This window comes from Mesocricetus auratus, unplaced genomic scaffold (assembly GCF_017639785.1).
Source record: "Mesocricetus auratus isolate SY011 unplaced genomic scaffold, BCM_Maur_2.0 Super-Scaffold_100041, whole genome shotgun sequence".
In the NCBI taxonomy this organism is placed as follows: Eukaryota; Metazoa; Chordata; class Mammalia; order Rodentia; family Cricetidae; genus Mesocricetus; species Mesocricetus auratus.
The window spans coordinates 2,106,239-2,131,730 of record NW_024429218.1 but is presented as its reverse complement, the minus strand read 5'-3'; the positions used below and the strand labels follow the sequence as shown (position 1 = coordinate 2,131,730).

At 49.2% G+C, this 25,492-nt stretch overlaps 2 protein-coding genes and 1 long non-coding RNA gene across 8 annotated transcripts in view; 1 reads left to right on the top strand and 2 right to left on the bottom strand.

Moving 5' to 3' along the window:
* The window catches only part of Tom1 (target of myb1 membrane trafficking protein), a 32,684-nt gene extending 15,710 nt beyond the window's left edge, over positions 1-16,974 (bottom strand). The window contains exons 1-6 of one of the 4 annotated variants that reach the window (XM_005077749.4): positions 16,816-16,974; positions 5,271-5,355; positions 2,016-2,094; positions 671-820; positions 295-429; positions 58-204 (exon numbers count right to left, since the gene is read on the bottom strand). In XM_005077749.4, the coding sequence (XP_005077806.1) occupies positions 58-204; positions 295-429; positions 671-820; positions 2,016-2,094; positions 5,271-5,355; positions 16,816-16,867 (648 nt within the window). In that variant the 5' untranslated portion in view covers positions 16,868-16,974. Of the gene's footprint in view, positions 1-57; positions 205-294; positions 430-670; positions 821-2,015; positions 2,095-3,897; positions 4,077-5,270; positions 5,356-16,815 lie in introns of those variants that run through there. The other 3 variants (XM_040734806.1, XM_040734805.1, XM_040734807.1) reach the window with 3 other exon arrangements.
* On the top strand, positions 15,831-17,796 carry LOC121135676. The gene is made up of 2 exons (XR_005872777.1): positions 15,831-16,904; positions 17,584-17,796. It is a non-coding gene; the product is annotated as an uncharacterized LOC121135676 (long non-coding RNA).
* Positions 17,797-18,680: 884 nt separating this feature from the next.
* Positions 18,681-25,492, bottom strand: part of Hmgxb4 (HMG-box containing 4) — a 37,143-nt gene continuing 30,331 nt past the window's right edge. For all 3 annotated transcript variants that reach the window (XM_005077750.4, XM_021231629.2, XM_013118902.3), the window contains 2 exons: positions 21,054-21,176; positions 18,681-20,682 (listed from right to left, as the gene is read on the bottom strand). In XM_005077750.4, the coding sequence (XP_005077807.2) occupies positions 20,638-20,682; positions 21,054-21,176 (168 nt within the window). In that variant the 3' untranslated portion in view covers positions 18,681-20,637. The remainder of the gene's footprint in view (positions 20,683-21,053; positions 21,177-25,492) is intronic.

Genomic DNA, 25,492 nt, shown 5'->3' with positions numbered 1-25,492 from the left:
CCAGTGATAGGGGCATATCTGACACCTTCCTGGCTCTGTCACAGGCTCGTCTGTTACCTGCTCAGGAGTGGGTGTGATGGGAGAGTCACCAGGGAGGACAGCGGGAGTGGGCAGAGGGGTGGCATGCTGGCTCAGGTCTCCTCGCTGACTGGTGTCAGAGCCCACAGAGTTCTGTCCGGATGGTGTCTCTGAGCTGAACACAGTCTAGGGGGCAAGAGACAGGTAAATGAGGCTTCTGTTAAGGCCCCATAGGCCCCTCAGGATGACTCCTGCTCCACTCGAGGCTCTCCTCACCCTCTGGGGTGTGTGGATGGGTGACAGCATGTCCAGGTCAGTCATGGGGAACTCCAGGCCCTTCCTCCGTAGGTCCTCGTAGACAGCAACGACACCTGTCAAATCAGGCGAGCTGCGGAACGCGTCAGCCCAGGACTGAGAGGGGACAAGGGGACACGGCCGGTAACCACTGCTCTCCTCCTTGTCTAAGAGCCTGCCCTGCCCTGGCATCTAGACAGAGGACAAAGTGCTTCCCCTCTTCTTCCTTCTGCCCAGTCCTCTAGAGCTGTGGTAAGTTCTGTTGCACACATAAGCAGGCCACTAACAGACAGGATACAGCCCCGGACTTCCCGACCCCTGAGGCCACTAAGCCACCCCACCCTGTCAAAGAACGCACCTGGATGAGGTTCAACACCTTGTCATGCACGATGGTGGGTGGATTATTCTTCGGCAGGATGGTCCTTACCAGCACACTCTCTACGAAGTCCTGGCTGGCCACCAGGACATGGAAGCGGTGCCCACAGTTCTTAACACACGTTTCTAAGACCTGTAGGTCAAGGTGCCCAAGAGAGTGCCCTATCAGAGGAGGGAGACAGGCTGCCACTCTGTGAGGCCCCTCTTCTATCCCAGAGAGAAGCTGAGCAGAGGAGAGGAAGCTTCCAGAAGGGATCTCCTAGGACATGGGGATGGGAGCAGTGCTAGATTTGGGGGGCTTGTCTCCTAGGGGACTGGGACATACGGAATGATGTGACAGACAGGACTCCCTTCCTACTAGACTAGGGCTTGCTATAACATAACCCTACTTACTAGCTCACATGATCTAGAGTAGTGGTTCTCAACTTCCTAATGCCATAAGCGTTTAATACAGTTCCTCATGTTTGTTTTGTTTTGTTATTGTTTTTTGGTTTTTTGAGACAGGGATTCTCTGTATTGCTTTGGAGGTTGTCCTGGAACTCTCTCTGTAGACCAGGCTGGCCTCGAACTCACAGAGATCAGCCTGCCTCTGCCTCCCAAGTGCTGGGATTAAAGGCATGCGCCACCAACGCCTGGCCTACAGCTCCTCACATTGGGGTGATCCCCCCAACCATAAACTTATTTTTTGATGCTACTTCATAAGTATAATTTTGCTGTCTTATGAATTGTAATGTAAATATCTGATACACAGGATATCTGATATGCGACTCCCATGAAAGAGTCATTAGACCCCCAAGGGGTTGTGACCCACAGTTTGAGAAACACTGGTCTAGTGTTTCAGAGGCCCTACAGGAAGAATCGGAGACAGTTTCAGCTTCCCCTATTGGTAGGTAACGCATGACCCAAGGACCAAGCCCTGTGACCTTCTCTCCCTGTGACCTAGCAGAAGCTGCCCATGCTCTGCAGGGTGGCAGGACTAACGGGATCTAAGCACCACCATGGCTGAGGCTGGAACAGAGTGTTCTCCTACCCACTCTCCACAAGATGGATGTGGCCTGGCTCAGGGCTGTGGCCAGCGTTGTTCTTAGATACTGGCATTTGCTTTACGTTCATTTTTCAGGGAGCAGTCTTAGAGGGTGTGGCCCCAGTGTGCCACTCCCGATGCTAAGGCTCGGGGCTCCTTTCCAGCTCCCAGCAGTGCAGATGGCAACTGTTTCCCCAGGGTGATTTTCTTCCTAATCCTCAGATGAGAACCCCAAGCATAGATGGGAGCCCCCTGGATCTAACTAAGGAGAAGCAGCTTTCAGCAGACCATGGTCCGGACTCACCGTGAGGGCCAGCATGACCTCATGGAAATTCTTATTCCCCACGATTCGCTTCTTCACTGCTCGGAAGGCATCTTTGGGACTGGCAAAAAGGACAAAAAGAATGATGGCCTTAGGCATGGAGCCCTCTTCCCAGCACAAGAGGCTAAGGGCCCAAGGTCAGGGGACTGCAAAGCTGGAAGGCTGGGTAGGATCTTCCCTCTTCCCTGTACCTGACCTGTGTACCCAGGTTCTGGTTACACCAGGGTACTGCAGCCCCACCATGGCCTTCGCAGGAAATCCTGACAGTCCAAACACCAGGTGGACCCTGGGCCTACCACCACAGACTCATGTTGGGCAAGGTGTGAGTGCTTGTCAAAAACACAGAATCCCAGCTGAACTTGCTATTCCTCACAGCTCCCAGGGCCTTCTAGGTTGATGATAGAACAGTGACCACAGGCAGAGTGTTCTAACACCAACCTCAGACAGTTCCACTATTCATCTTCCAGTCAAGTCTGGCCAAGCACCTGTGTTCATGTATGTGTACATGCGTGTACATACACTACTTCCAAGGATTCTGGGACAACTGAAGGAAGAAGAAGCAGTCCTGAAGGAGAATGGGGTGGATCCCAAAGGCCTCCAGGAAGTAGCAACCCTAAAGGATGGGGAGGACAAGTGGAGGACAGCCAGAGAGAGTGGGTTCGGGTACAGGGAGGGGTTGGGCCAGGGCTTGGAGGGGAGAGGCTGCTTTGGAAGGACAGAGAGGGGACAACACAGTGTGGAGGAGGTGGAGGTCAGGAGCCTGGATGTGCCTACATACAGCAGGTGGCCACAGAGAGCCTGGGGGGGGGGTCCCTTAGCACACAGAGCTGTTCTGCTGTGAAGGCCTTTGTTGGAGCCTGCCATGCCCCAAACCCAAGGGAAGGCCTAGTGATCCATGACGATTCAAGGGGCTTTCCCTCCAGTGTGACCTGTCATGGAACACTAAGCTATCCAGGCAGAGAGACAACTCCTAGAGAGCAGGCGGGCAGTGTCCTTTAAACACCGAATTTCAGCAGAGCAGGACCACTGCAGGTGCCCAGGCAGAGGGGCTTTGAAGGCTATTCTGACTCTGTGCTGACCTTTAACTACTCGGGGCAATATGGAATCCTGGTAAGAAGTGGCCCTGGCAGAAGTGAAGGCAAAGGCCTCCAGGATGGATTCCACCCGGAGGCAAAGCTGTGCTGTGGTCAGTGCTACAGTAGAGATGTCAGGGCAGGCAGAGGAACCTGTCCAGAAGGGGGAGAGCCGTACTCAGACTGCCTTTCCCTGGCCAGTTTGAGGGGCAGCTGGCTTCAGTCCTTGGTGTCAGCACAGCTGTACCATTTGCCTCCTGATGCAGTGGTCCATGTGTTTAAAAATGCTTTCATGCTCACAGTGGCACTGTTGAGACACTACAGACTCTTTGAGGACGGCGTAGGCTGGGGGAACAGCTCAGTGGCAGTGTTTGTCTAGCATGCCAAGGCCCTGGGTCCCATCCCAAGTGTAAGTGTGTGGATAAATGGGGGGGGGCAGCACTAGAACCTGCTGGGTGATCTTTCCGTCGTGACAGATGCGACTTTAAAGGGCACCATGGAACCCCGGCCCGGTCACTCTTGTTTTATTCCCTGGCCATGAGGTGTGTGGTTGTCGTCATCACATCAAGACTGTGAGGTAAAATAAAACCTTCAGCTCCATAGTGAATTTGAGGCCAGTGAGACCCTGTCTCAAAAACAGACAAAAGCCAACCAAACCAAAATTGAGATAAAAATTTTCTCTTTATAAGCAGATAATCTCAAGGACACCATTATAGCTATAAAAAGCTGACTGACACTGTTGCTAACCTGTGGACTACTTTAGTGCTTGAAAAGTACTCATTCTTACTTACAGGGTGTCCTGGAGAACAGGGGACAGCACTGGCAGTGGACCATGTATGCCCAATGATAGAAAAAACGTATGGCAATGGTAGGATTCCAGCAGAGACACAAAAGTTTAGGTGAGATTGGTGAGGCCAAGAGTCATGCCTGTCGCTGCCCACTGCTGGCTCCTCGATGCCCTGTGCAGTGCCTGGAATATTTAAAGTGCCCAAATAAACATAGTCGATGAACTCTGAATACAATGCTTCCCAAGTTCACTATGGAGACGGGAGCACTGTCTGCAAAGATACTGCAGTGACTTACAGCACACCACCATAAAGCTGCCAGGCTTTTGCAGAGGCTCAGCCAGCATGTCTGCCTCCTGTTTTCTTCTCTTGACGTCCACCCGCTTGCACCCACCCTTCCCCAGTCCAGACGCAGATGTGGGAGCGAGCCACACAGCACAACCGAGGTCTCCCTGCAGTTCCGCTGTACTCCCTGCCTCTTGGCGCTTGTGTCAGTCTGCACTTACTGGGAGGATGCTCTGATTTACCAGCCTCATCCCTGCCTGCCATGGCTACCCACACTCCACCTCATCCTACTTTCTGGCCCACTCAAGGACCTAGACTAGAGTTTTGGCAGGATTGAAGAGCTCTGCCTGTGAGGGGAAAGCCCTGGAGAGCTAAGGTCACTTGCCCATGGTCCCATCACACAGTTGGCCGCACGCATTAGGCAGAGGAAGACAGGACTCCAACACCTCTCCCACGCCATGTGCTTTGGCTGTGCTCAGCATTCTGAGCCCCACAGCCAGCTGCCTGCAGGCACCACTGGGCTCTGCAGCTCTGACCGCGGTCTGCACTCCCTGGCCGCCCTGCTGGTTTCTAATCTCAGGGAAGAGGAGATCTGTTGACCTAGGCTTCCAGTTCTCACCATGCAGACAGGAACTGTGAATCTCCAGCTGGCTTTGTCCCAGGGAGGTGATGCACCTAGGGGCCAGTTGACCACACACTGTGTCTTTATTTTTTGAGACAGGGTTTCTGGCTGTCCTGGAACTCTTTCCGTAGACAACACTGGCCTTGACCTCAGTGATCGACCTGCCTCTGCCTCCTGAGTGCTGGGATTAAAATTGTGGGTCACCATCACTTGGCTCACACTGTGTCTTTGAACATTTCTGAGCTTTTCATCCACCTGATAAAGGCACTGGACTAGATCAAGGCCCAAAGATGTTTACAATGCCATGTTGTTGTCTAGGATGGGGTCAGGATACTGCACAGCAGGGTTAGACTTTGTGACTACAACAGCGGGGGATAGGGACACAGGCATGAATCAGTGCTGGTGTGTACCATTATGGTTGTCTGTCACAGCCTGTACCACCTCCCACATCCCTCCTCCACAGGGACCTTACCCTTCCTCAGTCTCGTTGATGATGTCACAGATCTCCATGTTGAGGGCCCAGTCCTCGCTCTGTAAGGAGCCATCTGTAGCTTTCTCTGTGAAGAAACCGTGAGTTACAAAGTTATGGGGAGTACTAAATGGGCACACTCAAAGAGTGGAGAAGGGAACAGATAAGGCAGAAGATCGTGGATGCTTTCTGGGCACCCAGGGACATGTTGTCCCACTTGTCACTGGATTGTACCAGCCATGGGAGGACAGAAGTGACTTTGCTTGTTCATGGATAAGGAATCTGTGGCTCAGAGTCACAAGTGGATAGCGGGGGCCAAGAATTGAGACAGCCCTGGCCTCAGAGCACTTGTTTGTAAAAGGGCAAGCAGAGACCTTTATTTGTGTAGGTGATATGTTCTTCCTTATTTATTTGTGTAGGTGATATGTTCTTCCTTATTTATTTGTGTAGGTGATATGCCCCTCCTTATTTATTTGTGTAGGTAATATGTTCCTCCTTATTTATTTGTGTAGGTGATATGCTCCTCTTCATATTATATTTTGAGCTAGAAGTAGCAATGTGGTTGAAACATTAAAAAGTTCCAAAGAAGCATTCAATGGGGAGCAACCACCTCAGTCCCTGCTCCAGGTCTCATTTCTTTTTTCTTTTTTCTTTTTTTTTTTTTTTTTTTTTTTGGTTTTTCGAGACAGGGTTTCTCTGTATTGCTTTGGAGACTGTCCTGGAACTAGCTCTGTAGACCAGGCTGGTCTCGAACTCACAGAGATCCGCCTGCCTCTGCCTCCCTAGTGCTGGGATTAAAGGCATGCACCACCAACGCCCAGCCCCAGGTCTCATTTCTTATAGCCCCCACACATGACACTCACACTGTGTCCACCTCCTGTCACCTGGGCTGGCATAGCAATGTGTGTGGTGTTTTCACCACATGTAAGCGGTATAACAGTTTCTTCTCTCTCCTGGGCATTCTTTATAGGACCTGGCTTTCCAGGCCACCGTGAGGCAGTTTCTCTCCATGGATTGGGCCAATGAAGAACAGTCTCCAAGACAGCCAATGTTCATATGGCACCATCTCGGAACGGCTGTACAGTGAATGCTGGCTGGGGATTATTCTTTTCCTACTGGGGCTTGAAAACAGGGCATCATGCATGGCAGGCAACTGCTCTGCCACTGAGTTACCTTCCTAGCCCAACCTTTCATAAGCTGACACAAAAGTTATAACACATAAAACAACACCCTCGATTGTAATCAGCTGTGTACACAGTGTCATAATGCTGTGTAAAAACTTCCACCCCTCATGGTGTTTTCATGCTAGGGTGATCCTGGATCTCTGAGCCAGGAACCAGCTACAAAGTTCTCAAGGCTTATAATGGGTAGGTGAGCATGATGGCGTGCATGCATAATCCCAGGACTTGGGAGGCAGGGGCAAGGAGAGTGAGTGTTCAAGGCCAGCCTGGTCTACACAAATCCAAAGCCAACCTGGGCTACATAAGACCCCATCTCACAGAGCACCAAGGGGTATTAAGTGAATGATGAATCCAGACAATGGGAGAACCTTCACCAACCCTCCATGCACACACACTGCCGTGTCTATTACTCACACACAACCTCCTGTCATGCCCGGGCCAGCATAGCAGATGTATGTTTACCATGTGTAAGCTGTGGGGCAGGCTAACAGTCGATATTCAGAGGTGAGAATCTTTGGTGTCTGCTCAGATTCCCCTCCTCCTTAGCTGCCATCTGTCTCCTCTGGCTTTCAGACAGACTGGAGATGTGGTGTACTCACACACCTGCTGCCCAGCCAGTTTGGCGGGTGTTGTCACTTGCCTCACAAGGAAGACAGTCTTTATTGTTGGGTGGTGCCGACGGTTTACCATTGCATAGTTATTTGTATGCCAGCCCACTCCAGGCTGAGATGCCTGGAGGACAAAAAGGTTCAGTTCTCGCCCCACGGTACCCAGAACAGGCCCCGGCATACTCTCAACAGGACGAGGGTGATCTCCACATGGCTGAGTGGGGCCCTGCCTCTTCCAAGCAGCAGCAATGCCCCTGCTGGGCTGGGCAGGCAGTCTTCAGTTCCACCGTGGTTCCTGCAGACAGCGCTGTGTGGCCCACACGTCTGACAGGAGGCTGAGATGGAAGGGCAGTTGCTTTGCCACTGGTTTACCCCCAGGGGAGGAGTTCAGGAAAATATCCCTTTAGAAGACCAGAAGAAAGGCCATTCTTTCCACAAATATCTACTGAGGGTGGCTTTTGTGCTCCACTTGTCATCTGGAGGCCAGGTTATGACTTGCTACCGGGTGCCTGGGGGCAGGCGCTGCTTAAACACGAAGCCTGCCCCTCTTTCAAAGGCTAGTCAGATGGCTAGCAGGTCCTGAGCCATCCTTGCCCTCAGACCCACGTCTGACAGTCACAGCACTCTGCCGATTCCACCTCTCATTGTGCGCTGTCCTCTCTCCCTCCCCATGTACACCTCCCATGAAAATGAGCATGCCTTTCCTGGGCCTCATAGCTTTCCAGGGTGCCCTACTCTTTGACTACAACCCCGTCTGTAATACTTTACCCTCTTGAGCTATAAGTATAATCACCAGTGTAACTAGTTACGTAAAACACCAGACTTAACTGTCACCCCACGAGTTGTACACTACTATCTCATCTCACTAGTGAGGAAACCAAGACAGAGGGGTCAGCACCTTAAAACAGCACCTAGGCAGGCCACAGAGGTGGCCCCTTTAATCTCAGCATGGCGGAGGCGGAGGTGGAGGTGAAGAGAGGCAGAGGCAGAGGCAGAGGCAGGCTGATCTCTGTGAGTCTGAGGTCAGCCTTGGTCAACATAGCAAAGCCATCCAGAGCTACAATACAACAAAACCAAACCCCCCAAAACTCAGAACAAAACAAAACACTAACCATGGTGAAGGGTAGCTGAAGAAAACAAAAACCTCCATCCATCCTGTGGTGAAGCTGGCTGGTCTTCTGCCTGCCTTGCTGCCTGGCTCTCTCTGGGATCAGCTCCCCCCTGCCCTCCCTGACCACAGTCCTCTTGCTGCTGCTGCTGTTGCTGGTAACTGAGCACCTTATTCTTCTGGGGAGACAGCAGAAGTTTGAGAAGGGACATAGCCCTGTGGGAAGGCCAGGGGCTGGGCAGGGAAAGCTGGGAACTCCCAGTTGGGACTGAGGCAGGGGCAGAAGCAGTCTAATTAGTGTGGCAAGATGACAGCCTGGTGACAAGCAGAGGGGAAGGGGACTGTGACCTAAACAGGAGGGGGAAAACGAGGAGGTAGAGCAAAGGCAGGAAGCTTCTGGCAGTCTGGGTGGAAGCTGGCTATAGGGAGGCTGATGGGCCCTGCAGACCATTGCTCCCCAGTCCAAGTCCCTCGGGGACTGAGAGGCACAGAATCCTGAACTGGACTCCCTTCTGACGTGCCCTGAGGAGATGCGCCCTGTGAGGATGGAGTCTGAGAACAGTGGGGTCATGTTTTGCTTTTTAACCATGAAAGTAACTTGCTATTTTTATTTATTTTTTGAGACAGGGTTTCTTTGTGCAGGTTTGGCTGTCCTAGAACTAGCTGTGTAGACCAAGTTGGCCTCAAACTCACAGGCATCCACCTGCCTCTGTCTCCCAAGTGCTGGCTGTGTGCCACCACTGCCCAGACTAACTTGGTCACTAGCTTCCCAGAGTACAACATTGACTCCTTCACCTCCGGCTGCTGGGCAATGGCTCTTGTCTCCCAGCTCATGCAGGTCTCTGCTGTCATTAGGGCTTGCTAATGCTGAGGGACAGCAGTCCTAGGCCAGCAGGCTGATCTGTGCTGGGCCTGTTTCAGGTGTGTTCTGTCCATAGGGCCTCTGGACTCTAGTCTGGCACAAAGGCAACATTCCTCCCTTTACAGTGACTTGATCTGGGCAGTGGCCTGGGCCTGCTGGCCATGTCTCCTAACTCAAACATATTCATCTATCGGTCAAAATGAGCAAGTTCATGTCCATATGTATCAGATCAGGTTGAGCCTGTCTGCTTCACAGCAGTGTGGTTCTCAACCAGTCAGTTGTCTCATGTCAGGTGAAGGCTGTGATGATCATCCAGGTCTGACTGCAACTCGGGCCAAAGGGAAGGAATGAGTCACAGTCAAAGGTCATGCACTTGGCTTTGCTCCAGGCAGTTGCTAGGTGCCTGCCCCTGCCCTCACCGTCATCTTCAGTGGTGGCATGCAATCCCTGGCAGGACAGTTGTCCTCAGGGTCCTCCTGCCCCATGGGACCGTTCTGTAGGTGCTCAGCAGAGTTACAGACAACATTCTACCTATGGCCCATTGCCTTCCTGTAGCCACATCAGTTGTTTCCTCACAATGCACAGGCAACAAGCCGCCAAGTCTCTCATGACAGGGCTAGCTCTGGACCAGGTGCCATCACCTGCCCAGGCTTGAACCCTTCTCCTTTAATGCAATTCTAACCAGCAGTCTTTCTGCTGAAAAGTTATCTATAGCCTTGCTACCAAGGGTTATAACCCACACTCTTTAGAGAGTGAGAGGAACCAGACCCACCTTCAGAACCCGATCTCTTTCACATTCGTGGGTGCCACCTGGAAGGCCATCCTTTATGCAGTCAGACAGCCAGTTCTCTGTCTCTGTCTCTGTCTCTGTCTCTCTCTCTCTCACACACACACACACACACACACACACACACACACACACACTCATTGGGCACCATATGCACCAAACATAGGCCTGAGAAAGTCCTGCTCACAGTGAGCTAGAACAAGTGGGGTAACAGAGAGCTGTAACTTGTTCATAGCCGCAGGATTGTAAACTGTAAAGCAGAGATTCACATTTCAAAAGGTCTGGTTGACAAACCCACTCACTCTTCTTTTGTTTAGAGAAAGAATCTTACTTTATCATTACCCTGGCTGACCTGGAACTTCCTCTGTAAACAAAGCTGGCCTTGGATTTGACTTACTGTGTAGATAGTACTGGCTTGGGACTTACTGTGTAGACAAGGTTGGCCTTGGACTTACTGTATAGATGTTGGCCTGGAACTTACTGCACAGAGAACTGCCTGGGACTTGTGTTGATCCTCCTGTCCTTGCTTCCCACCTGGACTGCAGGCTAAACAGACCTGTAAGCACCACGCCTTGAAACAAGTCTAGGCTCTGGGGAGACATTGGTGAACAAGGCTGACAAGTCAACCTGCAGGTCAGCGGAGGGTGCGGTGGGTGATGCAGAAAGGAAGGCTAGGTCAGCACACAGGCTGTGGCGCTAGGATGCAGAGGAGATGAGTCTGCTAATCCACACCCCACCCTTCCCCACCCACACCCAGCCTGACCATCTCCTCAGCCAGCCTCCTCCAGCACCATGAGATCATCAGAAAACAGGGATCAAACGACCAGCACTCACGGAGTAAGCATCCGTACATGAGCTCCATGACCCTCCTTTCTTGTCACCTTGGCTGGTGTGTCAGCCAATGCTGAAGAAGACAGGCAAAGCCTGCTTGCTTGCACTACCCCAGAGTACTGGCCACCTTGCTCTGTCCCTTAAAGGCTACCACCACTTGCCCAGCTCATAATCCTCCCAGGCCCACACTCTGGATGGCAGAGAGGAGAGGGTCTTTGTGAGTTTGTGCAATAATGTACTGAGTCTCCAGGCTGTCAGGTGTTTGGTTCAATTCCTCGCTGAGAAACTTTAGTTTCCTAAGCTGTTCAGGCAGGAGGGAGGAAGACCATGCAGGAGATGAGCACTGCTGACATTCTCTACCCCACTTGTGATTGTGCAAGACGTGTGCACAGACTGGGTACAGGGGGTGGAGAGGGTGCTGGGGTCAGTTAAGAGTTCAGGGGAAAGGCAGGAGGTGGTGGCACATGCCTTTAATCCCAGCACTCGGGAGGCAGAGGCAGGTGGATCTCTGTGAGTTCGAGGCCAGCCTGGTCTACAGAGTGAGTTCCAGTACAGTCTCCAAAAAATAAAGGGAAACTCTGCCAGCAGACACATCCGGCGCTGACTCTCATTTGGCTGGAGATTTTGGACCTGCTAAACCTCTACAATCATGAGCCCTTAAGATCAGGGAGCCCACAGATGTTTGCATGCTCCCCCACTCTCTCACGCTCTTCTAGTCTTCCATTTCTCTTTTATTTTTATGTTGTATGTGTGCGCTGCATGGTACATGCATGCACATGTGTGTGCACAGTTTCATGTGCATTTGTGTGAATATGTGTGGAAGTCAGAGGTCAGTGTTGAATGTCTTCCTCGACGGCTCTTCATCTTTTTTGAGAGTGGCTCTCACTGAGCCTGAAGCTGTCCAGCTGGTACCCTGTCTCTGCCTCCAGTGTTGCTATTCCAGGTACACATCACCACACCCGGCTTCTCACGGGGTGTGAGAAACTGAGTCTAAGACCAGCAACCACGTAACCAACCCAACTGTCTCCCTGCCTTTCTTCTGTTCCCCTGAACTCTTTTTTTTTTTTTTTTTGGTTTTTCGAGACAGGGTTTCTCTGTATTGTCTTAGAGGCTGTCCTGGAGCTCGCTCTGTAGACCAGTCTTCCCAGGAAAGTTTTCAACGGGTTGGGTAAGGATCATCCACACTATAGAGGGCAATCTTTGCCTGCGAGGGTCTAATATTTCATTATTAATTTCATTGAAAATTTACCTTCCCCAGGCTGGTGAGATGGCTCACTGTGTAAAGGTCGCTGTCATGACTTCATGGACGTAAACGAGCGAGTGAGCCAATTAAGGGACATCATGAAAGTAATAATAAAGGAGGCATGCAGTACAAAAGGTTAAAAGGTGGCAGGTGGATGTGGCGGTGTGACAGCACTGGCCTAGCTCAGGACCTCCTTCATCAGAGGGCTAAGCGTTAGTACTGTCCTGAATCTCTGGGCTCCTTACCAAGTGACAGCCCCAAGATAGCTCTCCACTGAGGACTTCAGTTTACCTGCCCAAACATTACCCTTTGAGAGCAGAAATCCAGAACTTTACTCTTATTTCTCAGAGCTCCACGTGGGAACAAGACCTCTTCACCAGCTCAGTCCACAGTGGGGCTGAGCCCTATCCCCAGGAGAACTGGCCCCACCGCAGCCTGAAACCTGACCTGCCTGAGAATGTGCTGCCACCCAGTGCACTGCTCATAGCCCGGGACACAAGGACCAACACAGAAGCTGCCCTGCAGTCTGGGCCCTGCACTGTTACCTTAGCTGTCACCAAGTGTGCCCAGAAGAGTGACACCACCAATGGGAATCCCCAGCTGTGGACTCCTCCTGTCTGGCAGCCATCAGGCCAAGTGCTTCAAATGCCACAGATGCCACAGCAATCCCACCTGACAGGTGCTATTATTAGCCTCCTTTTACAGATGAAGGACCGGAAGATAGTGAGATTAATAACCTACTCCAGGACACAGAGCTAGTGTTCTGAGTCAAGGTCACCTTGGGCCTTTTGCTAGTATTTGTCCAGCCAAGGCCTAGCCCTCTGTAGACACTGTTTTGAGATATGGTCTCACTCTGTAGAACAGGCTGGCCTGGACCTCACAGAGGTTTGCCTGCCTCTGCTTCCTGAGTGGGGCATGAAAGGCATGCAACACCACACCGACAACAATAATACTTAATGGCCCATGGAAATGACATGAACTCAAATTCCATGGCCACATCCATTCATTTACCTGTTGTCTCTGGCTGCGCTTTTGCAATAATGGCCTTGTTGAGGTATTTAACATATGGTCTTCCTAAGCCTTGAGGATTGACTGTGCAGCCCTTTGCAGAGTAAGCCGGCTCTAGTCCACCCTGCTAGCCAATGTAAGAGTCCTCTAGGCACCCTCTCCTTTGACATCTACCTTTCATCAAGAGGGGGCACGAGATCTCATTAGGAACAAGGTACCTGGCACATCTCTGACAGGTCCAGAGTTGGCTGCTTACCCTAAGCCTGGCTTCTTGTAACACCACACTGCCTCTGTGCCTTGTAGTACTGATTATTCTCCATTCCCACTACCTTTCAGTTGCTGTTCAACAGTCTGGGGAAGGGGGGGAGTGGGGGCACCTCTGTGTTTCATTACAGATGAGGATGGAAGATAAGACCGCAATAGTCAGCAGTAGACAGCGACTGCTCAACGTCTACAACATGGCCTAACCTGTGTGTTTCTAGCCTGTTTGCCCCAAAGGACCCCCAGAGCCCTGATGCTGGTCATTCATTTCTGATTTCTGTCTATGGGCCCATGGGTAGGCTTTGGGATTCCAAGGACAGCTCTACCCTCTATGTGTACGTGCATGTGTACGTGCATGCGTGTGTGCATGTGTGTGTGCGTGTGTGTGCGTGTGTGTGTGTGCGCGCGTCTCCTCTTCCATCCCCATCTCCTTACATGGTCTGGCTCACTCACTATGCTCTCCCTTTAGTCTACAACAAACTTTCTCCTCCACCACACCTAGGAGCAGCCATGTCCTTTTTTTCTTTTTTACCTTCTGCTAGGTGCTAAGGCACAGGAAAGGAAGGGCTAGCTCCTGATCTCAAGTCAAGCCTAGCCTGAGGGCAGACTTGCAGGGATGCTGGTGGGTGTGTGATGGAGGTGGAAACCGTGAACCATGGTGAGACAGCAGGGGCTGAGGTTCCCTACACCCTCTCTCCCCGGGGAACTGGCTTTCTTACAAACACTGAGATAGCAGGAACAAACTGAAGTTCCCAGAAAAGGCTCACTGACTACAACTTTGTGATTGTGGAGAGTGGAAATGTTGCAGATCTTGCGACAAATGACCTTGCTTTAGACCCTATAGTAAGCACGTATTGCCCATCTCTGCGTGTGACCTAACTAAGTCTGTGACTATCAGGTAACACCTTTGGAATAAGTTAATAGAAAACTAGTGTCTACCAACCCAAGAGCTAGGAATGCCATCAGCTAGCACCTGAGATGTGCAGCATAGATATCTGTGTTTTGCTGTAACCCAATTGCCTGATTTCTGGCTTGTTTTTGTTTTGTAGCTACGAAAGCATCATGGAATCATTTCCCATACCAGAACATGTTATTTGGGGTGGGGGAAATAGGAATCTGTTCCTGGGTCACAGCAATTCATATTTGGCTCAGAGATAAACTGTCTCTGATTTCCCTTGAGGTGAGAGCAGCGAGTGAAGCTGGAGTTAGGAAAGGCCTGGGGAGGAGGTGACGGTGCCCAGGGCTCTAAGGGATGAGCCCAGCTCTTCCCAGAAGCAGACACTGCAGGCAGTGAGACCAGCAAGCATCAAGGTGTATATGAAATGTGAGGCCAGTGACACTGGGCTCTGATTAGCACCATTTCGTGACTGCTGTCCTCTGGTATGCCAGTCATACGAGATTCTACTCTCAGGCCATGAGGCCAGACCTGAGAAGACACCATTTTATTCCTGTAGCAAAGGGGGGGTGGTGGTGGTCAGGATTACAGGAATACAAGCACCTAAAACCTGACCATCCATCATCACAGCCAGCCAGGCCCATTGGCACAGGGGCAAGGTCTTGATACTTGGAAGCTGATCAGGGAGGACCGCTTGAGTCCATAAGTTCCAGGCCAACCAGGGCAACACTGAGACTCAGACAGACACACAGACAGATACATATACACACACACCTTCCAATCTCTAGTACTTCTGTCTGTCTATACATGGAAGAGTACAGAATACTGATATTGTTGTTCAAAGTATGGCTCTCTCAGTCCAGGCTGCACTTGAACTCAAGATATCCCCACTTCAGCCTCCCGAGTGCTGGGGTCACAGGCATGCTCCACCACACTGGGCTCCTTTAGTAGCCCTGGAAGGCTCATTTCAGTCGTGCTATCAATTCACTGGGATTTTGGGTGAGTCTCAGTTTTCACCACCTTCCCTTTGTAGAACTCAATCCCCTCCTCTCAGTAACAGAACTGAGCAGACTGTTTTTTTTTTTTTTTTTTTTTTGAATCAGGGTCTTATTCTGCAGCCCATGCTGCCCTGAAACTCATTTTGTAGTCCAGGTAGCCTGAGACTTGGTGGTAATCCTCCTGCCTTAGTCTCCTAAGTGCTAGGATCACAGGTGTGAGCCACCACTTCCGGTGGGAGGTTTTAAAATTTGTGGTCTCTTAGCCAATTGCAAAGAGCATTACTGCCAGTCTGAATCTGATGGGTTCAGCCAATTCTGACATGAAAAAGGGAGGGTCCAGCTGTGAAATATAGTCAGCACCGAGGTATTGATATGACAGCATTCTGTCTGTCCAGAAATATTTCTTTCTTTCTTTCTTTCTTTTTTTTTTTTTTTTTTTTTGGTTTTACGAGACAGGGTTTCTCTGTATTATTTTAGAGGCTGTCGGTCCAGCCTACCCTCGAACTCACAGAGATCCGCCTGCCTCTGCCTCCCGAGTGCTGGGATTAAAGGCGTGCGCCACCACCGCCCGGCTTCAGAAATATTTCTTGCCCAAGGAAGGCAACCTTTCAGGGTAGGAAGGAATGTTGAATTTTGAACAACTGATAGACACACTGAACCCAAATAAGCTTATCCAGAAAGTCTCAGGGCTTTGTGGTTGGCTCTGAAGACCAGACTAATTAGCTTGTGTTTACATAAAGTTTGTGAAGAGGGTTGCCTTCTCTTTACAGGTCCCAAAAAAGGACTCAAAGGCGGGGTTTGGCGAAGCACCTGGGTTTCAGGCACTAGCAGTCCCCTGCGGAGAGCTGATGAGAACCTCCAAAGGGCCACTAACAGCAGCAGTGGCGGTTACAACACAAAGCTGGGCTAACGACTTCGGGGAAGCCTTGGCTTCCAAGGCAGGAAGAATGCAAAGAATGCCTTAACTAAAAGACCCAGCGTTCCCAGTCTGAACCCAAGGAGAAAAGCCATCAAAAAGAATTACACAATGCTGTCGAGACCCTTCAGACAACAAGAGGACTCACACCCAGACCACCCATCCCTGGGGAAATGTAGGCACTGGGAGCCGGCACCTCCCCCGGGCTCCAGTTCCCACCGGGTTGACGATGACAAGCGTTAGTCACAGGTCAGGCAGCATCGTCAGTGCCTTGCGCTTAATAATGCACGTAATGATCAAACAAGCCCAGGAAGGCCGGGCCACCGTCCCTTAACTACGGGCGAGAAACACCACGGAGGCGACGTCACACAGACCCGAGTCTTCCGACCGCGGGGACAGAGGCGTGGCCGAGCCCAGACACCCCGGTGTCCCGGAATGCGAGCGACCGGTGACGCGGGGAATGACCTGAGCGCGGCCAACCCGGGAGGGCCCTCGGCTTGCCCGAGCCCGGCGGCGGTGGGGCCCAAAGCCCGTTCACCACAGCCGTCCCTTTAACCCAAACTTTCTCCTTCCACTCTGGACCCCAGCACGCGCGCATTGGCCGAGCCACATCCGCTTGGATCCGCCTTCTCCCCCTGCCCATTGGTCACCCTCAGCATCAATCCCCACACGAGGCTTCCGATTGGTCTGCAATCTTGTCAATCAGGTGAAACACGGGCGGGGCGGAGCCAAGAGCGCCGCGCCAGCCTCGCCGCCTGCCTCCCTCCTCCCGGCTCTGGCTGGGGACTCCGACAGGTCTCGGCCGGCGCCACACACGGGGGCGGGGCCGCGCGCGGCTCCCGGGACTCACCGATGCGTTGTCCCACCGGAGAGCTGAACGGGTTTCCCAGGAGAAAGTCCATTGCCGCGGCTACCACTGCCACCAGCTCCCAGAATCAGGTGACAGCAACCGCCGGCGCCGCCGACCCGTCACGTGACCATCTGGCCGGCCCGCGGGGCGGCGGCTCTGGAGCACAGCCCCGAGGCCCCGCCCTCTAAGCCACGCCCCTGAAAGGCTTCCGCTCAGTCTGCCTGGGAGCCTAGAAGTCTTCACATCCGGAAGCTGGGTCTCCGGCCAGGGCCGACTTGCATCAGGTTACAGCAGCTCAGGCTCAGGCTCGTGTCTGTGCCTTAGCCTTTAGTCCTGGGATCGTAGCCCTGAGAGTGACAGTCTCCTTGACTTTTTGATGTCTCCCTGCCCCACGAGCCACCCTGTGGGTAGCCCAGAGGAGGCAAGGGCCTGGGTTTGTGCTCCCTTCAGACAGAATGAACTCCGTCTATGCCCAGGGCTGTGGCAAGCCACCTCACAGGCTGGTTCTACTTGGCAAATTGGGAAAGTGCTTTTTCTGCATCTGTTTCCTTCAGTAGTAAAGGGGGACACTATCCATAACGCTTTGAGAGTATTAAGATGGCATGCAAATCGTTCAGTAATGGGCATTCAGTGACGGTGATTTCTTCTTTGGTGTGTCCTTATAAGACATGTTTTACATTTTTTAATACTTCTCTTTAGTGTGTGTGTGTCATCGTGAATATAGGGGTCAGGTCACAACATGCAGGAATCAATCCTCTCATTACGTAGGTCTCAGAGAGTAAATGTGGCAGCTAGTACCTGTGAACCATCTCACTCCTCATCCTCCCTAGCTGGCAGTGCTGGAGCTCGCACCTAGGACCTTGTCACACCAAGCCAGTGCTCTGCAGCCTTTTTTTTACTCTTCTTAGGCTGGTCTCAAATTCAGATCTCCTGAGTGTTGGAATTATATTCGTCATCATTAAAACCCAGCCTTTAATACCAGTTTTGCTTTGTTACAATGTTTTAAAGATTTATTATGTATACAGCGTTCTGACTGCAGGCCAGAAGAGGGCACCAAATCTCGTTATGGATGGTTGGGAGGCACCATGTGGTTGCTGAAAATTGAACTCAAGACCTCTGGAAGAGCAGCCAGTGCTCTTTACAGCTAAGGCATCTCTCCAGCCCCACTACTTATAATTTTTAACATGTTGTATTTCATTAACTTTTTTTTTAACCGTGAAAGGTCAAATTTCCATATACTTAATGTTCATAATATTACCAAACATTCATTTTAGGCCGGCTGGCTATAGACTTAGAGACACGAATCTTTTTTTTTCTTCCCCCTTCAGACAAGACTCTGGAAGTTCCTGGGACATGAACTGTATATTTTTTGGCATAGGATTTTCATGCAGCTCTGACAAAAGATTGATGGATACTTGATTTCGGCCAATACTATAATGTATATGGTTTCATTTGTCAAGCATTAAACCCACAATTTTCAGATTCTCTAGTTTTACAAGATGCAAATGATATTTGGGAGCTTGAGACCCAGGATGGCTAAGAATATGAAAATTTGACCTTTATTTCAGGTTTTGGCTTTAAAATTCTTAATATAAATTGTGTGTGTGTGTGTGTGTGTGTGTGTGTGTGTGTGTGTGTTGTACCGATGCCTAAGGAGGTTGGAGAGGGTGCCTGACCCTCTCCAGCTGGGACCTAAAGGGTCCTCTGCAAGAGCAGGGAGTACTCTTAACCACTGAACCATCTCTTCAGCCCCTGCCCCCTTTTATGGAAAAATTAGGGTCGAATAGAGTGAAGAACAGTTTTATAATTTTACAGCAACTATGATTAACCCAAGGGAAAAGACAGCTAGGGTTGGACTACAAATATTAAAAATGAGATCTTTAATATAAGTACAAAATTTTGTTTTTTTATACAACTGTATTAGGATTTGGATCAAACCACTAGGATTTATTTAAAAAACAAAATAAAACAATGATATAAAAACAGCAAGAAGGCCTGAATCCAAAGGTTTTCCTCTAATAGTACCAAATACCACAAGTTACAGATTATTATACAAATGTGTACAAATCTTGAATACAAATACAACAGAGCTAGACTTCACAGGAGAACAGACAGGAAAAAGCCGTTCTTATGAGGAGTCACTGCTGTCGGTAGCAATGGTAGCGGAGGTCTGGCTGCTTCCTGCACTACGTGTGTCTTCTTGGCCTCTCCTTCACGCCCTGTTTCTCAAGGGAAACTTCCTGCACTACGTGTGTCTTCTTGGCCTCTCCACGCCCTGTTTCTCAAGGGAAACTTCTGCAGGTTCAAATGAGGTTCTGACTTGTTAGCTGAAATCTAAATTTCTGTTCTTCTTGACTTCAGTTCCCACATATTCCTGTTTCTTTCTCCATTTCCCAGATTACATCTCAAAACTGCTCTGAGCTGACAAAGACTGGATGTCTGGAACACCTGTGAGGCACTAAGCTGTGAAACACAGTGAGGCTGTGGGAAGGAATTAAACAGGATGGCAGTTGACTACATGGTCCCCAAAGCTTACTGTGACGCTGCCCTGTTCCATTTAGGCCAGAGGAAGAAAGCAGGGTTACCTCAGCATGGTTTTGGCAGGGAAGGGAATCTCACACAAGTTTCCAAACAACCCTGGAGTACTCAACTGTCTTCTAATGGGGAAGCAGGCCTTTGGGGTAAGGGCAGTGGGGATTGTGACACTTCTCTCTACTTCACTTTCCTGACATTATTGAGGGCCATGAAGCTTCTTTCTGAGTCATAACACCTTAATATATGGATGACCTGGAGCTTTTAGACAAACACAAAGAAATGACAAGTCTGTATACTCCACACGCTACTGCTGGTGGAGGCTTGTTATTAAATTATATATACAGAAATTTACAGGATAAATTAAAGTCTAAAAATGCTAAAGAGTTAAATACACATAATTAAAATATAGGCTCACATACACACATAGATAACCCCACTGAGAACCGAGGATTCCTTTGTGATCCACGTGTGTGTGGAATGCAGAGCACAATCTGCCCATCAGGGGAACCAGAGCTGAACTAAGAAGCTGCAAAATGTCTCAGGATTTGGTGGCCAACCAATGCTGCCAACAAAAGATACCAGCTTTGGTTTTTACAGACCGAGCCTCCTTGGCCAGCCAATATAGGTTCAACAATGGCACCAACAGCTTTGGCCTCTCCAAGCTATTTCTCTGCTGCTAAGAATCACGTAACTCAAGCTTTCAGTGGTATCAACGACTCTGTGGTGACAATGGTTACAATAAAACTGGAGACAGATGCCTGTTTAGTAGGAATTGGAATGAGTCCCCTATCAGTCCACCCAAGCCTCTCTACCTCCCCCAGGTCACTTTGAGTCAAATAGTTTGTAGTCAGCAGGCTTCCTCCCATAATCTCTACTACATTTCCAATTATAAGACAGGTAAGGCAAATGGTCAGTGATGGGTCTGGAGGTACAACCAAGCTTGGGGGGGAAAAATCACATTTTAGCTGTCTATAACGAGCTACACATGGCACCCAGAATAAGCCCCTAGTCCCCAAATTACACTGATTTTTAAGGCAGATTTTTTTTCACACAAAAAATAATCCCAAGCCCACATTCATGCCAAAGTTTCCTTTTTAGCTAAACCCTTGCCAGTTCATAAAAGCAAAGTAGTTATAATCCTATGTATATACTGTACATCATATATATGTATAGGTAGATATAAAAATTAAAAACCTACACCCAGAGATCAGTGGAGAGTCTGGGACAGTCATATATACACAAACTAGCGAAGGAGTAGACAGGCTTCTGTCCCAGGCTTCTTGGAGGTCACAGTCCAGGCATGATGTAAGCAATGTTGTCCAGCGTGTTAGACTGCAAACAAGCAGAAAGGGCTCAACTGTGGCATGCCTCTCTGTGGTCCTGAGACACGTCATGTTCAAGGGAGGGGTGGGAAAGTGGCCTAGAGACACAGGCACGCTGCCGTCAGCAGCCGGAAGAAGTCCCTCTACTGCCTTTGAGTTGCAGCCCCTTAAGGGCCAGACTACACTACTTCTCTCTGGTGTGTTCCCTGAGACCATAGCATGCAGCTGATAATAAATACAGTGTCATCTTCTGTGGGACAGTATGTGATAGAAGTACCATGTGCCACCAAGCCCCAGGAGCAGTGCTTAGTGTGCTCATCACGGAGGCTTTCTGACTCCCAAAGGCCACAGCCCTAAGAAGTTAAGGAAAACAAAACTCACCAAGACCTGTTTGGGACAGCCGTTCAGTTCAGGTAGTTGTGTGGTCAGGCATGCCAAAGGGCCGAGAGCGCAGATAATGGAATCCAGGAGCACTGACAAACTGCCGGACACTGCTACCATGCCCTGCAAGAGAAGCAGACAGTAACTGAATCACACCTCTAGGTGCTCTTTCTACTCTATTTTCTCCTGGTTGTAAGGTCTTATTCTTCTTTTATAAGTTCTTAATAAAACACAGTAACAAAAGGCACTGGGTGGTCAGCAGAGGATCTGAGAGGCTGGGCCCACAGGCTACTGGAATTCACTCCCATGCAATCAAGCAAAATTTCCGTAACTTTTGTTTTTTTTTTTTTTTTTTTTTTGGTTTTTTTGAGACAGGGTTTCTCTGTGTAGTTTTGGAGGCTGTCCTGGCACTCGCTTTGTAGACCAGGCTGGCCTTGAACTCACAGAGATCCACCTGCCTCTGCCTCCCGAGTGCTGGGATTAAAGGCGTGCGCCACCAACGCCCGGCAATTTCCGTAACTTTTTGCTAAGTTTCTGTCACTGCTACACTACATTGCTACTGTAGCTTCTCATTGCTGGTCTCTTCACTCACAATCTAAAATAGATTTTCTCAGAAGGCCAAGTAGGAACTCTACCCCCCCCACACACACATAAAATCTACTCAAAAAACCTCCGCAGTCCCAGAACAGGAAACTGCAAATATTTCAGTGTCCACCAAGACATCTGGCTTGGATGCTTGCCTTCTCTTCCTACCTCAAGAGTTAAGTAGGAAGATTCTTCCAAAGTTTAAAGTAGGGCTGGAGCCTAAAGCCTTGAAGGCCCTCCTCCCATCTCCCTCTGGAAGGCCGGGGAGGCGGGCAGCTGCCCTCTGCTGGAAGGCTGGGGAAGTGCCTCTCAGGTCACCCACCCCACGCACTCCCTTTACCAGGCCTTCACCTCTCATAGCCCAGTACACGGCTCCCTGTCTCTCCTGGTGAGACACGGCCTCACTTTTTAGTTCAGGCTGGTCTAGAACTCACTTCTTAAAAATTATTTATTTTTATTTTACATATATTGGTATTTTGTCTGCATGTATGTCTGTGTGACAGTGTCAGATCTTGGAGTTAGAGAAAGTTGTGAGCTGCCACGTGGGTGCTGGGAATTGAACCCTGGACCTCTGGAACAGCAGTCAGTGCTCTTAACGACTGAGCCATTTCTCTAGGCCTTTAGAACTCACTTTTTTGAAACTCATGGCAATCTTCCTGACTCAGGCTCTAGCAGTAGAACTACAGCTCTATGCACCATTAATGCCCAGGTGACACTGTTCTTTGACAGTCTCGTGACTGCTTACAATAGTACAGGATAGCAACATGAGGGAAGGCCAGCTGGGCTCTATTTTTGGTACTAGTAGTTGTATAAATTTGTGAAGAGGTTCAGGTATTCAATGTCTACACTAACGAACTATGTAAATCAATGTTCCTGAAAGTGTGGTATACAATTCAAGTGGCATATATATGAGCTTTACCTTTAATAGTAACAAATCCACTATGCTATTCATTAGGTAAATATCATGGGATTGGAGAGAGAGTTCAGGAGTTAAGAGCATAGGCTGCTCTTCCAGAAGACCTGGGTTGATTCCCTGCACACAAATGGTAGCTCACAACCACTTGTAATTCAGCTTCAGGGCTGGAACCCTCTTTGGCTTCCATGGACACTGCACACTTGCAACTCGCTCACACTCACTCACACACCTTTGGGAAACCACAGCCTACACAGAGAAGGAGGTATCACTGCTAATGGGCTTTGAGTTTCTTTCTGGGGTAATGAAAATGTTTTAGAGATAGTGATGGGCCCAAAACTCTGAAGAGTATTGCCACTAAATCCTGCACTGTAAAAGGGTTAACTTTTGGGACATGAATCATATTAAAGCTGTTACAAAAAGTGGATAACAGAATCTGTAAACTCTTTTTTGGGTTAGGGTAACCACCCCCTTCTCTGTATTTCCCCTTTCTCTGGTTGTAGTTACTCAGGTTTCTTGGTCAGGTAGAAGGGGTTTATTATTATTTCTTTTGCAGACAGTGTTATGGTATGTACTGCAGGCTTGTCATCCTCCTGTCTTAGCCTCTCAATTTCTGGGGTTACAGCTGTGCCTACCATTCACTCTCAACTCCCAATCGAAAGTGCCTACATGCTGTTGGAAATACACGAAGCAACCTCTGTCCTGTGTGGACTGTGAATTACTTCTACTCAGCGTGCCAATGCTACGAGGTCAGCCACTGTGGAATCACTCTTCCTGTGTAGAGGTGTAGGCGACACCGTGGGTTTGGGTATGCAGCTGGGGGTCTGTTGCCTATGGTGTACATACAAAACTGTCAAAGCAGCTCTTCACACATGTGTGTATGACTGTTAATCACATAAAATTATCTTTCCAACCTAAGACGGCCAATAGACAACTAGTCTATAAATAATCTCATAAGAACTCAAAAACAAAAACAAAACGTCTGTCACCCGGGTGGTGGTGGTGTAGGCCTTTAATCTCAGCATTCAGGAAGCAGAGACAGGCAGATCTCTATGAGGTCGAGGCCAGCCTGGTCTACAGAGTTGAGTCCCAGGACAGCCAGGACTACACAGAGAAACCCTGTCTCAGAATACAAACAAACAAATAAACAAACCAAAAAAATATGTGCCAAACTAAAAGGAACTATATTGGGAAATCTGGACAATGAATGGTGCATAAAACCATTTTATGAATAAAGGAAGAGAGAAAGAAATTAAAAGTAGACAGAGAAAAAAACTTTCCTGAATTACAGAAATAAAAGGAAGCCGGGTGTGGTAGGGTATGCCTTTAATCCCATCATTCAGGAGACAGAGGCAGGTGGAACTCTGTGAATTGTAGGAAGGTTTGATTTCCAAGGCTGTGTACAGAGAGAGGCCTTTAATGCCAGCACTACTGGGATTCAGAGGCAGGTGGATCTATGGCCTGGTGTGAGTTCCAGGATAGCCAGGATAGACAGGGTCAGTGGGGGTAGGGGTGAGGGTGTGTATGCCTTTGTCTTGCCTGAACAAGATGGGACACATTTAGCAGACTTCCTAGGGGATGCCTACTCTTGAGGAGCAGATGGGAGATGGGGTGGGGGGGAAGTGGGGAGGAGAGGTGGGAGGGGGAACTTGAATTGGAATGTAAAAAATAAATTAATTAATACATTTTTAAAAATGTTTTAAAAAATAGAACAGATAAATACAGTCAACTTGGAATCTACAAACACAGGAAAAAAGGAAGGCAGTTCTAGGTATCTATTTGGCTTATGAGTGGAGGAAGCTCTGTCCTAGGGTGCTGCAAAAGCTGGGCTCTGTCCTTACAGTATTACATAAAATTGAGTGTGCTGACCATTGTTTGTAATCCCAGCACTCAGGAGCCGGAAATGAAGGATCAGATCATCTCCAGCAACATACTAAGTAGGAGCCATCCTGGTTGAAAATAGCCCCTTACAAATAAGAAAGGAAGCAGAAAAGGAAGGAAAAAAAAAGTTTTTTCTAAATATTTAAAATATACCAACGTGACAATGTATTATTCCAGAGAATAAAAAACAAGTGGGAGTAAAAAAAATTTACTTTCAACTTTTTAGAAAAAATAATGGTTAAATGTGAAAATTCAATAAAGATCCCAGAATATATTTTACTCTGAAAATACTTCTACCTACTGGGATAGCTGAGTATGTTTGAGGATGCTCACATTCTTTCAACACCTGCTCAATTTTTAGAAACTATTCAAACAAGTCCGATGTAGATTCAAACCCTGTAGCTTCTGAATCCTGTTGAATGATAATTTAACATTGTTTCTGCAATGTTGAAATGCCTCAGAGCTGAGAACTGAACTGCCACCCTGAGTTAGCTAAGGGGCAGAAATGAACACTTTCAGAAGGACAAAGGCTTCCACCAGGCACAGCACCGAACAATCAAGTGCACCGTAGAGCATCGTTTATTGTCTACATTCTTCCTTTAATTTTTTTTTTTTTTTGGTTTTTCGAGACAGGGTTTCTCTGTATTGTTTTGGAGGCTGTCGGTCTAGCCCAGCCTTGAACTCACAGAGATCCGCCTGCCTCTGCCTCCCGAGTGCTGGGATTAAAGGCGTGCGCCACCACCGCCCGGCTTTAATTTTAATCAAAAACAACAAAACTGTGTATTCCTATGTGTAAAAGTATGCTGCCTGCTTGCATTCTGTGAACCATGTGTGCATGGTTAGAGAGGGCGCTGGATCCCCTGGAACTGGAGTTACCAACAGTTGTCGGCTGCCATGAGGGAGCTGGGTATTGAATCTGGGCAGGCTGTGCTCTTATTCCAGCCCTGTTTTTCTTTTTTCATTTTTTGAGACAGAGTCTCTTTATGTAGCCCTGGCTGTCCTGGAACTCACTATGTACACCAGGCTGTCCCAAAGCTCACCAGGATCTGCCTGCCTCTGG